At 38.1% G+C, this 13,526-nt stretch overlaps 1 protein-coding gene across 2 annotated transcripts; it reads right to left on the reverse strand.

Moving 5' to 3' along the window:
* Positions 1-662: 662 nt before the first annotated feature.
* LOC137708302 (serine/threonine protein phosphatase 2A 55 kDa regulatory subunit B beta isoform-like) lies at positions 663-8,059 on the reverse strand. Of its 2 annotated transcripts, none has more exons than XM_068447349.1 (14): positions 7,707-8,059; positions 6,068-6,171; positions 5,862-5,960; positions 5,503-5,622; positions 4,743-4,949; positions 4,295-4,386; positions 3,799-3,917; positions 3,306-3,429; positions 2,884-3,007; positions 2,020-2,088; positions 1,836-1,927; positions 1,672-1,749; positions 1,507-1,577; positions 663-1,374 (listed from the first exon to the last, which is right to left on the reverse strand). In XM_068447349.1, exons 1-14 carry the CDS (start codon positions 7,819-7,821, stop codon positions 1,238-1,240), a joined length of 1,551 nt encoding a protein of 516 aa, XP_068303450.1. In that variant the 5' UTR covers positions 7,822-8,059; the 3' UTR covers positions 663-1,237. The 2 variants fall into 2 exon arrangements, with proteins under 2 accessions (XP_068303450.1, XP_068303449.1); XM_068447348.1 differs by having other exon boundaries at positions 4,740-4,949.
* Between the last annotated feature and the right edge of the window lie 5,467 nt (positions 8,060-13,526).

Consider the following 13,526-nt stretch of genomic DNA (forward strand, 5'->3'; position numbering starts at 1 on the left):
ATATATGTATACTGCTAAAGCACAACAACTGAGCTGAGCCCAGACTTTTACACAAGAACAAAACAACACAACCCGCATTATTCCCAACTCATTCAACACTCAACGTGGAAACAGAACCCTAAACGCCCGATGAAGAAGCTGATCACTTGGCTACTATTTCGAAATTTATACTGTAAATGTAATTCGATATTATTTTCTTTACCATTGGGAGTTTGGGCTAATGAACACGTTGCAGAATGAAGAGAGTTTGGGCTAATGTAACCTAATTCATGCAAGATGGACTGGCTCTGGGTCCAGGATGTGAATCCGAAACACGATGGCATTCATAGCCTCTCGCGAGGTGGGTTACAATGTCAGTCGGGCTTCTCTTCTCTCGCACCATCTCTCCACGCCTCCTTCCGCCGATTTCATCATCTCCGAAACTGAAAACTGAAGAATTTGAGGCCTTGTCTCTGATCGAATTAAAGGGATGCGTCCGAAAGAATAACTTCCAGCTAAATCTAACGGAGCAAAAGTTCAGAGCTGAATAACGCCAACGGAAAAAGGGAAACGAGGCTCGTGAATTTCAACATCAGAACCGGAGTCCGACAGAAAACCGATGTATTTTCAAAGAGAAGCCTAAAGCAAATATTTGCTTTGCTTTAGTGTACAGAATGTCGAAGCTACAATAAATAATAAACATCCTTAATGAAATTTCAAGCATGACAAAGAATCAATAAAAAAATGAACTGCAAGTTTCAACAGCTCTAATCCCACCAGGATTTTTTCAGTAAGGAAAAGAAAAGAAAAAACTAGATTTTAACTTAAAACCTAATGGCAAATATTGAACATCCAATTTAGTATTTGTTGTAGGAGAGCTACAATCACATTTTCTTCTCCACTTCAACCCAACACAAATTGCAAGACAACACCCCAAACATCTTCTCTTTTAAAGAAGATGAAGGTGCAGGCGAAAAAGATAACGAAAGAAAAATGGAAACGGGGTTGGGAGGGGGAAGAAAATGGCGACGCTACCCACTGGAAGGACAAAATGAAGTTGCTTCTTCCTTGTGAATTCTGTGACAGCCACTTCTGGCCCTTGAGAATGAAACCGTATGCAACAGGTTCAAGGGGGTGTCTTGAAATGTCAGAACTAATGTGGCCTCCAATTGACTGGTTGGTGGGAAAGCAATAGAAACCTTCTCCAGCAGCAACCTAAAAAGCTAACCAAGAAAACACGTTTCTTGTTGGACTGTCTTTATGCGTAGTACATGTACAAGCTGTTAGCAGCAGCACAGGCTATTGAGTTCTCGGTAGGATGCCATGCCAAGTGCAGCAACTTTGTTGTGAAATCATAACAATTTCCGTTTGCATCAACCCCGGGGCTTTCTGCTCCTGTGATCGATTTTGCCGGGGTAGACAAATAATATTCTTTTAAGTAAATATACCCAAAAGAGAAAGGCCAACAAACCAAAGAACGTTCAGTGTTATCAAGTCAATGGTAAATGGAAAAGAGAAAGCACTTACCACGTCTGACAACTCGTGTTATGCTACTGCTTAGGGACCTAGAAGGCCGAGAAGGAGTCTGAACTTGTCGCCTAAAACAGCAGAGAATACATTATATAATCGTCAAAATTATCCATAAACTAAACTCCCAGTCAAGCTTCCTGATGTTTTTTGAGTTAAACTTACCTCATTGGATTTTTGCTGGCTTCTAAGGTTGTTGCCTCAGTACTACCAGTGGCAGAACCAAATACACGGAATAGATTGCTGAGATCACATTAATACATATTAACACAACCCCAAATGACTTTTATCAAAATGATAGGAAACAGATACAAGGCACCAAAACACACCTGTACGAGCCTGTTGCCACTCGCGACCCATCACCACTCAGACAACACTCAAATTTATCGAAGATAGAGTCATTCTCATATAAATCACACAGCTGGATACATTTAAACAAGATAATCAGGCTTAAGCCCATTATAGTAGGCACAAATTACATGTTCACCGTTCGTTTGATGACAAGAATCTCACCTTAGGTCTTAAATATTCATGAACCTGGAAGGTTTGGACTGGACCTGAATCCATGTTGATGTCCCATAACTGACAACCATGTGAACCAGTTCAGATAAGATAGCAGGGAGATAAAGATCCCACACACATCACATTATGGGAGAGCAAGACTTTATAATTTAAACAGCTACAATTTGACAGAAAAATCACACTATGCCATCAGATATCATGCTGAAGTAGTTATTAAAACTATCTAAAGGCACTCCTCAAATAATTAAGGAACCCCAATTTAGGACATGCTTTGGACGTCTAATTTCCCTTTAAAATCATTTGTTTTGGGGAGAGAAAGTGGGAAAACAAATAAAAAAATTTGCCACACCATCATGGCCAAGATTTCAGTTTTATGGGTAATGGAAATGTTAGGAAGGGTGCAGTCTTGGGTGAGGTTGTAGTTACTAGTTAATCACATTAATAATCCTCAATGGTCCTTTGAAATGGTCTGGGTTCATGAGTGTTATTGCACTAGCACAAGTACACCCAGAAACATACAATAGACTCAAAACTAAGTAGAACTCAGAAAAAGAGCTAATCATTGTGTGTGTATCTGCAGGGCACGTATGCATGTGCCTCTGCTACCATTATTTCAACACCCAATAGCATCTACAGGGAAATAATTCATTCAGATTTCCGTACACTTGTGAAGGAAATGGTTTGAAGGCTTAGACCATATATGTAGCTTTCCAGACACTTATGTATATATATAATAACATCATTTTGCCACACTATATGTCGTATTCAGGACGTATAATGTCCGAACATAATAGCATTACACAGTTTTTATGATAAGATAAAGCAAGTGAAAACCAATAAAAAAAATAAACAAACCTTAAGAGTCATGTAATCTCGGCTAAGTATATATCTTCCTTCCTTTCCGAACTTAATATCCGAGATTGAAGCAATAATCTCTGTGAAAAATGATCTAGCACCAGGCGCCTCCGGTTCCTCAAATCTGCACACAAGATAATTTAATAACAAATCATGTAGTCTACAAAGAGAAACAACAAAACATTATGTATCATAACTGATGCTATTTTAACCAACATGTTGACAACCAACTAATTATTGAAGAGAATAGCATTTCCATCTCTTTTCCCCCCGTTTAATAAACGGCAAGAAAAAGGTAATCAAAACATGTCATTCATCTCTCCAGTTTGCACTAAACACCCTTACTCTCTTGTCCCCCCTTTAGTTGTTGTGGTAGGTGGACTACAAGATGACAACAATTAAACAGAAAGACAAATGCTTACAATTTAGCATGAGAATCACACAAAGCGGACTGCCGCAAATCAATGAGTCGAATGGAGCCTTTGGAACTGCTGTAGGCTAACGTATTGCAATGGGTAGGGTGGAACTCTGCTGATGTTATCACCTCTGCAATAATACAAAATGGGAATTCAACAGGCATGCTAGTATTTTTGAACATCTAGCCAATCTTCAGGGCCGCAACAGTAGCACCGGAAGATGTAGTACCAGAAGAAATTAAAACTTTTATATTTTGATCTTTTTAAACAGAGTCCAAATTGCAATTATTCCTGGCTACTTGAAATTTTGAATCTCAAAGAGCCCTCAGCTAGATGCACGAAGATGCGCGGATGTGTCCCCGCACACATTTTGAAAACTATGGACTTCAACCCAACTCCAAGCACCATTAAAGTACTTTTTAAACAAGTTCCACTGAAACTTTTAATAACTTAAAATGTAAAACAGAACTGGGAATATGAATATATTAATGAAGCTTACCGGTTAAATCTTCCATGTTTGCAGGCTTCACATCAACAATATTGAAACTTTGATTGCTAATTTCCAAGTTCCAAAGATTTATTCGCAGATCATCAGCCGATATAAAAGTTTCACCATCACTAGGAAAAATGTAAAAGAGAATTGGCAAACATTCGTAGCAGGATGCCAAAAGTAGGCAAACAAAGTATCATAATTAAGATATGCGAAAAGCCAATGATTATGGTTCTTATCCAGTTATACAGTTCAATGAACAACTATTAACCATTACAAACAAGAAATGCAGCTGCCGAAATTGAATGATGTTGTGCATGGTTAATTGAAAAATAGGAATTGGTTATACATTTTAGCAAGATTAAAAGAAGCATAAGGATTATAATGTTTAATAGAGTCATAAGGATGTTGGACAAACCCCAAAGTCAAATATAAAGCTATATGTACTACTAATGATGTCCCAGACGAAAACTGAAAACACAATTTCAGTAAAAAATAGAGCCACCTGTTGTTTGAAATTGAATTGATATGATAATCATGAGCATGGGCATACACTCTTCGACATCTAGCAGCTAGGCTAGTCTCATGGCTAGTTACCTACAAAATCAAGTTTTGAAAGTTAGTTCACAATGAAATTCAGAAAACTACCACATGTTAAAGAATCCAAAGAAGGGGAGAAAGGGGTAAAAAGACACATCAGGCATTGAAGTACCACAAGGAGAAGGTTTTAAGGATCCCAACTAGCTGAGTATAAGGATAATAAGCCTAATGTGAATAATTTGAGTCTTCTAAAATAACCTCATTTGATAAATCAACACTCACCCATACGCACACACATATGTATGGTTATATATCAGACAGTAACACCAAATGATGAAACAGCATAACACAATGTGCTAAATTGCTAACATAAGACACAACGAGAAAATGAAAATTGGGTTGAGTACTACCACCTGCGGCAATCGTAACGAGGGAATGCCTCCTGGTGGAAATGAATTGTCATTACTCATACAACTGAATGATTTGTCTGGGCCTCCTCCATTTGCAAGATACGTTTTAGGGCTACTCAAATTACTTGAACTAGCAAGACTGCCATTTCCTACAGCTTTTGAAGGATCCACATTCATTTCAGAAATTTTCTTGACCTTCTTTTCTTGGACCTGTTCAACACTCAATCAAATAATGTAGAAAAGATTTGTCGCTAAAATGTCTTATTTGTCATCATTTATTTTTAATCTCCGGAAAAAAGAATATAAACGTACCAAACAGTTAAATGAAGTACATCAATAAATTTATGTATACTGCATTACATCACATAGTGACTATCTCTACAGCCAAGGTGAATACGACCTCCTCTTACAAGCACAGGCTGTTCAGTAATCGAATGTTTCAATCTTCCTCAGGAAGTCAAAGAGTTAGAAACCTACACCTATAGTGCATACAGCTATCTAGCACCGCATCTATTCAAAGTTCAGACAATTGCATCTACAATACATAGAGCTATAAGCTGGTAATCCAAATATTCAAGGTCCTCAAAACAGACCCCAAGTAAAAGAGCTGCATATTCTCTTACTGATTATGACATATTATACCATAAACATGTAAGCAGACACGCAGGCTAGGCAGTTCAAAAAAATTGGGCACCGTTTCTCTCATGCTGTCGCCCACAATTCTAAAAAAATTTAAACTGCTACAGGAGTGTTGCTTTCATACCTTCCAAAACTTAATTGTTTTATCATTAGTAGATAGGAGAAACAGGGCACCATTAGCTGTTTGGCACCATCTGATTTTGTTGATTTTCTCCTCTATTTCCAAACTCTTCAGATAGTCAAACTGACAAAAGAATATGCACAGTGACCAATTTCAATACATAGACCAACGGTAAATAAATAGGGAGGTGCTATCCACCCACCCCTTTTGACCTTCTACACACAGCTCAATTTCCGGCCATCGGATCAAAGGATAGAAATTAACAAGGGTTGTGTTGAAGGTAAAAAAGGGTGAGTGGATAGCACCACCCAATTAGATATGATGGTGTGGTAATGCATTAGTAACCGCAAAGAAAAGAATACCTCAGGTTCATGGCTCTGAAACTCTGTTTTGTAACGGAACTCGGGATGCCTACTAACTGAATAATCCATCCTCTCAAAATCCCTTCTGGAGCCACCATGCTATACATTACAGCATTCAAATACAAGTTAAAATTGCAGAAAACAAAAAAATATGGCATATAAACCTTGAAATAACAGAAAAGGCTTGCAAGTGAAGAAAAACACACATCTTTCAAATCTGTTCTCTCAAAGAGAACAACCCGGCCCCCACGGTCACCAGTAGCAAGATGGTCGCCAGTTTTATCAAATTCAATAGCAGAAATAATGTCAACTGCAAAACAATAAAAATCAGATGATAAGTGAGAAATCTTAATGTTGTCCTCATATTATTAGAAAGAAGAAATTAATAAGATAAACTTACCAGATTTGTCTAAAATGCTACACTAAAAAATATGTAACTGGGAACACGTCAAACACTAGAATTTCACTTATCATAATTCCTCCCACCTATAAACTTTTACAGGCTAATTATCCTTCTAAATAGACACAAGAATTCATTCCTACCATGTCAATGCTGTGTGCCAGCCATGAACCTCAACTAGCTAGGCTCTGCTATATGAATCTAAACTTACCCTTACCATCTGTTTTGTATTGCCTGCGTACAAATTCATTACTTGTTAACCGTCCGTATTAGTCTTCCCATCTAACTCTTTTGTCATTGATCCTTCAGCTCAATTAAAAATAAACCCTTAGGGTCTGTTTTCCATTTTTTATTTTCATCCCACTGCAGCTACAATATTCATGATGCATCTATTCATCTGTTGAAAAACTATCCTCATTTACAAGCACTGAGAGTCTCATATGTCATAGCAGAACCCTTCTTCAAACTCTAGTTCATAGTTAGTAAACATATTAAGTTTTTCCACGGTTCTAACATACAACGATCCAGAATTTGATTGGCTCATCTTTAGCAACGTAAATTGTGCGGGGAAAATGTATTGACTGCAACAATTAGAGTGGGGACATGGCAATACTATTATAACATGCCAATAAACCAATGCCTATGCAAAATTCTTCTAATGATCAAATGAGAATTACTGTTGGTTCTGAAAATACTCCCAAATTGTTCATTTCCAACTGCATCACTAATCAAATTCTTCCAATACCTATCCCGGCCAATTAGTGGCAACCCAACCTAAGTAACTGACTTTCTTATGACATAAGTAACCAATGTGTAAGTAACTACGCGAAAATCTAAAGTGCTAATCAGTAAACACACAAATTACTATAATGTAGTTACATTTTTCTCCTTAGTAACATATAGATTCATGACAGATATATACAACTATTTAACCGATAGAGGAAAGACAGCTAAACAGTGGCATTTTGATTGAAGTCCTACTACTTCCAGCAGGCACAGAACAGTCCAATATCAAAACAAGGAAAGGAAACAATAATGATACAAAACTATATCGCAAAAATAGGCGTGTTAACAACTTAAAAGAACCATTTATACGACCAAACAAGTGAAACATTAACTAAAATCGCAAACAGAAACCACCTCTCACTCAAGCAAGCTCAGTTCCACACTGTTTGTTCATAAATCCAAAACATAAAAAATGCAACCTATACTCATATGCACATCTCTCCACCAATTTCAGACTTCAAGTCCGCTACTGTCCCCAAATCAGAACAAAACCCCCACAATCAAACACTAATCACTCCACGACCTAGATGCCGAAACACTAATTACTCAACGACCATGATCCATAACAGATCGAAAGCTAAAAAACTAACCATAAATGCAACACTTGAACAAAAATATCGATTGGATCCAAAAGGGTCGTGAAAGTTTTGAACAAATACCTTCCTGAACTTCTTCACCGGCCGTACGCTCGCCGAAGACCTGAGAGAATTTCCATTCCAGAGGCGGTGGAGGAACCCCCGGAGCTGCTGCGACGACCTCATCACCCCCGTTCATTTCTCGGACACAAGCAGAATCGAATTAACAACGGCCCAGATTACCCAAACACCAAATTTTCCACCAATCCAATCAGCTTATCGAAGATCGCTTTCTGGGTTTACAAGATCAGATACAGTAGTGGAAAACCCATATCCGAAAAACGAAATAAACAATCACGATGGTTTCTGGGTATTTTCCAATTCAACCATTTCAATACAAAAACAACAAAAGGCCTCGCTCTTTCTCTCTCCTCTCTCTCTCTCTCTCTCTCTCTCTCTCTCTAGAAGGAGAAAATTGGGATTTTCAGATTAATTTACGAGAGTTGGAACGAAAAAAATTACGGTACTGTTTATTTTAACAAAAAATCACATTTTTACATTAAAAAATCAATCCTAAGACTATTCATTTTATTTTTGATTTTATCTTTATCTTTAAAACTCAAAGTTTCAAATTTTTTTCATTAATTTCCTTTAATTTATTTGGAAGATATTTAAAACGACAGAGCAAATCCTTCTTTTGGCTTCTGAGACCAAAAAACACACTTCTCTCTGTGCGTAGGTTCTCTCGATTATGGCCTTCTCTAGTTTCCTTTTTCTTTTTCATTTTTTCTTGTTTTGGGAGGCTTGTGATAAGATCACCTTGTGAAGTGACAGATGGACGGCTGAGAGACTTTGGTTGGGTTGTGGGACCTTGGGAGCAAAAGGGTAGTGAGAGTGGTGTGATTTAATTGGTTGGTGACGAGGTGCAGTGTTGTAAGCAGGTGAGTTTAAAAGTAAATAAGGGCTTTGGGGGAAAAGGGAGAAAAGGTGATTGTGGGAAGAGAAAAAGATGAGATTTCCTCAAATGACGTGCAAGGACCTTCTCATCATTTGGAATTTTATGTTATTGTTATTTTCATGTCATAATTTTCTAACAAAAACAAATATTTTTTCGGTTATTTGGTGGAGATTTGTCATTGAATGCATGAGATCTTTATTATGGAATGTAGAAAGGGGCTCAGCACGAAGGTGCTTACGAGACGCTACAGGGAAAACATTATGCAAATATGCATCTAGATGTATAAAGTCCCGTTAACATGATCTTAATCTTCCCACAGTGAGTGATAGATTGATTTTGACCATCCAATCTAAGGACTTTGTTTCTACATACTTTTGCAAGTTCTGCCTATATGTCCACTTGAAGGAAATCATTTCATATGAAGGACCTTGCTCTAGCTCAATTAAAACTAGAATGTAAATCTAAATCAAATTTATGTTTATGTCATTCGTTGTTATGAATTTTATTTGCCAAAACACCAAAATTTATATGTTGTTTGTTCTATGAAGAGCCAGAGCATAGCTCCATGATAGTTAGGAAATGAGCAAAATGAGAAGATGGGGGTATGAATTCACCATGTAATGGTTTATAAAATTACAATCATCGTCTCTACATTATTGTCTTTGACAATTATTATGTCACATTAAATATTATATTCGTTGGGAGCTGTTATTAGTACTCCAAAAATCTCATTCTACACTCCTCACAAGTGTATTTTTCTTTCTAATTATAGAAAGTTTGGAGTACCAAATGAGACTTTTGGAGTACTAATAACAATTCCCTATCCTTGTAGTCGTTTAACATATTCACAGTAATTTATATAAAAGTTTACCAAACACTCAGATAATTTTTTTTTTTTTGGGTAAATCTCAGTCTACTACCCTCAAGTTTTGTGGTTTTCAAGATTTAGTACATTAAGTTTTTTTTTTTTTTTGTCCCAGAGTCATACCTAAAATGTTAATTTTGGAATAGTCTCAGTTTGTCAAACTGTTAAGTCTACCGTTAACTGATTAAAATAATTAAAATAAAATTATTTATAAAATAAAATTAATTAAATAATTAATTAAAATAAAATAAAATAAAACCCTTTCTTCCCTAAATCCCACCCGTGCCCACCCTTCCATCACCCACCCCCTCGTCTTCCCCAAATTCTACACGTGCCCACCCTTCCATCACCCACCCCTTCTCCCACCCTAACACTCATTCTCTCGCACCACTCCTACCTCAACCCCCGATCCCCTTCATCCCTTTCTCTCCTCTACACATCCATTCTGCACACCTACCTTCAATTCCCTTTACCTGTAAATTCCACCAAAACCTTCAACACCTTCAGCCTGTGATGTTTCACACATAAGTGCAACCCACCCTCACATCCCTAAGTCAAAATCCGAGTCGCCAGCCGCAGCTCATTCCTTGATCACACCCAGATGCAGGGGAGTGAACCCATTGTGATCCAACACCAAACCTAGATCTGGGTTGACCCGCACCGGATTTTTCACCATCGGTTTTCAATTTTTGAATTTGATGATGTTCAATTTCATGGGTTTCTAATTTTTTATGGTTTGGGTTGTGGTTTTTTTTTATTTTATTTTTATTTTATAGTTTTGTGATGGTGATAAGAGAGTGGAAGTGTAGGAGTCAAAGAGGGAAGGGAAGCACTGGGTGTGGATGAAGGAGGAGGAAGAGGGTGGATGTGCAGAGTCGAAGAGGGAAGGGGAGCACTGGGTGTAAAGTCCATTGAGATTCCTTCAGTGTTCATCTGCATGATTTCGTTGGAGCCAATGCAGAATCCCTCAACGTCGTTGTACTGCTCGGTGTTGTGGGACCAGCAGGCCTACCACGTCGTGACGACCTCCTTATTTGACCTCGCAATCGCCATCTATGACTCTGAGAGAAAGAGGAAAGAGAAACCTGAGAGAGAGAAAGAGAGAGAGAGAGCGAGAGAGAGAGAAACTTATGAGATAGAGAGAGGAAAGAGGAAAGAAGAGAAGAGAGAGGAGAGAGGGGAGCAAGCGGTGGATGATATGCCCCGACCCTGATATTACTCGAATACCAGGATAGATATGTGATGGCCGACACCCGAGGGTGACGAAAGCCATTAATTGATACAAAAGCTAAGAATGAGAAATAAATAAGGGTTATGAATTGAAATACAATGAATTAACAACATAGGAACGTGCTTAGAGCATACAGCTAATTAGAACACTAAAAGAAATAATATAAAATTGAATGAATAAAGGAGTGGGTCCTACACCGAGAGGGCTCGAAGATGTCGATGTTGAAGTGCCTCGATTCTAAGACCTGAATGGGGGCGCAAAACAAAGATGAGTGGACCAGGTTCATATATACAATAATAATAAAACAATTATCAAGATACTAACCCCCACAGTTTATATAAAGAAAACTACTAGCATAATAAGTGATAGGTTTACTGAAAACCCTAGCCTGCCAAAAACATCTAAAAAAACATATCGTGAAAATCAAAATATCAATCGTCTCACAGATCATCTCGTAAGCGCGGTGTGCTGCTATGATCACTGAATAAATATAACTCCCGGCCTTATGCCAACACCGTGGTCTCTGTGCCCGTAGCCAGAGATTACCAATTCCCAGCCCAATGCCTGCTCCGTGTCCCTCAGCCCGTAGCTAGGGATTATTTTTCTCGGCCTATCTGCCAACACCAGATCCTCGCCCTAGGCAGCATAGTGTACACTAGGTACGCACAAAAAGTTACGCCTTTCATAAATAACCACTTCATAGTATAAAGTCATCCATCGTCTATACTATAAAGAGAGGTTTCTAAAACATGTTCTAGCATCCTATCGTCATCCATCAGATAGTCTACCAGTTCATGGTTTTTATAGAAAATATGATATATTAAAATATAGCTCAATATAGGCCAACAATTAATTCCTTACAAAATAACGAGACGATAAACATGCTTAACATAAAATCAATTCATAAACTCATAAGGCATGTTATTCATTTATGTAATTAAACTATGAAATCATGTAATTTTAGAAGGGATCCACTCACAGATACTCCGTAGCAACAGAGTTGTGCAGAAAAGGATTAAGGAAATGCCCACTAACAAGTTCACCTAAGCACAAAAATGTACAATTTATCAAACTATGCCTAAATGATAGAATTCCAGGAAATGGACGCCAAAAATGGATTCGGAACATCGAAATTGGCCTTGGAGAGATTTTGGGTTTTCGGGTCCTAAGGTTTTTGGTTAAAAAGGGTTAGGGTGAAAAGTGGTGGTTTGGGCATAAACCCAAACCCACACAAACATACACACACATGACACAACACACACACACGTGCACACACTCACACAGACATACATACATACACACACACACACACACACACTCGGCCCGCAGGCCTAACTAAAAATAAAAGGGCTCGGGCCCAAGTTTAATAGGACCCAGAGTATAGGTTAGGTTTTCAAAAGGTTATTGGGCTTAACTTAAATGAATGGGTTAGACAAATTTGAATAGGGTTATGGGACTTGGATTGGAAAGGCCCAAAGGCCTTGGGTTTGGTGGGTCGTCGGATTTCAGCCGAGAATTCCCAAGCTCCGATAGAGCTCAAAACTCAACCAAAACATGTCATTCAATATACCAAATTGAAGCCCCGAAGGTAAAGAATTGAAATATACCTTGGTTCCCGTCATCGTGGTCGGAATTGGCTGAAAAATGGCATGGAAGCCATGGGTACCTGCCAGAATCTTGGTTTAACACACCCGAACTGATTTCAAGTCCAACCTTCACCAAAACAGGCATACATACTCAGAAATTCGTACCAACATCCAAATTAAGATAAGGTAAGATGATTCTGAGCCTCACCTACTCGCAAATGGTGGAGTTCGACGGAGTGCACCATTGCACCCTTTCGGTGCTTACCGTGGCAGAAGGAAAAGAGAGACTTAGACGTGTTGAAGATCCTGACGAGGGAGTCTCGAGGGTGATGGGTTCATCGAGGCTACAAAAGGGTGGGTGGTTTGCATACGTGTGTATGGTGCTCGGGTAGAAGGAGACAGTGCATAGAGAGTTAAGAGAAGAAAGAAGGAAGGAGAGAAAGAAGAGGGTCACGAGGTGGGGGACACAAATAAAGGGGTGGGCCCCTTGGGCTCACCAATTAAGAACTAAAAAACCATTTTTAAATAAAATGGGGGTGGGGTTTAACAATGGAGATGGAAGCTGGCATGGGTGAGGGAGGCAAGGGGCTTACCATCGCACCAATCGAGGGCGAGGAATTCAACCCCTTTTCCAGTAAGGAAGACAAATGGGGAAGGAAAAAAGGGGTTCTGGTTTTTTTACGTTTTTTTTAAGTACTTTTATTTAATTAGTTTTTTAATTTTTTTAATGACACGTGGCGCCCATTCATTGTCCACATGGGCGCCACGTCATCAGTTAACGGTAAACTTAACAGTTTGACTAACGGATGCATGAGACTGTCCCAAAATTAACACTTTAGGTATAACTCTGTGACGAAAAAAACTTGATGTACTAAATGTTGAAAACCACGAAACTTGATGGTAGTAAATTGATATTTACCGTTTTTTTTTTTTTTGTTAAAATCACTTTACAAAAAAAGTTTACCAAACGCTCAATAACTTTATTTTACTATTGTCTATTCTCACAGCACAACAGAAACAATTTTTTTTTTTTTTTTTTTAAAAAGCACAGCAATACCAAACTAGCCCTAACTCTATACAATAACTACCTTTGTGCAGGTCCACCTGTTTGGAAAGAGGAATGATAAGGGCAATTACTATTCACAAATACAATTTTTATTTTTTTTAATATTGTCTTCATCTTTATGTCACATATCATTATCACGTAGATTTTTGAGTAATCTTAAGTTTAAATTTGTAAGTGTGTTGAACTTTGTAAGATTTT

This window comes from Pyrus communis, chromosome 11 (assembly GCF_963583255.1).
Source record: "Pyrus communis chromosome 11, drPyrComm1.1, whole genome shotgun sequence".
NCBI classification, from domain to species: Eukaryota; Viridiplantae; Streptophyta; class Magnoliopsida; order Rosales; family Rosaceae; genus Pyrus; species Pyrus communis.

Bases quoted from the DNA above. Each gene is read 5' to 3' on its own strand.
- LOC137708302 (XM_068447348.1), bottom strand. From the start codon at position 7,821: ATGAACGGGGGTGATGAGGTCGTCGCAGCAGCTCCGGGGGTTCCTCCA. The intron at 3,008-3,305 runs GTAAGCATTTGT...TCTTGTGTGCAG, and splicing joins TGTGATTCTCATGCTAAATT to ATTTGAGGAACCGGAGGCGC. The intron at 1,578-1,671 runs GTAAGTTTAACT...CTGCTGTTTTAG, and splicing joins GCCAGCAAAAATCCAATGAG to GCGACAAGTTCAGACTCCTT.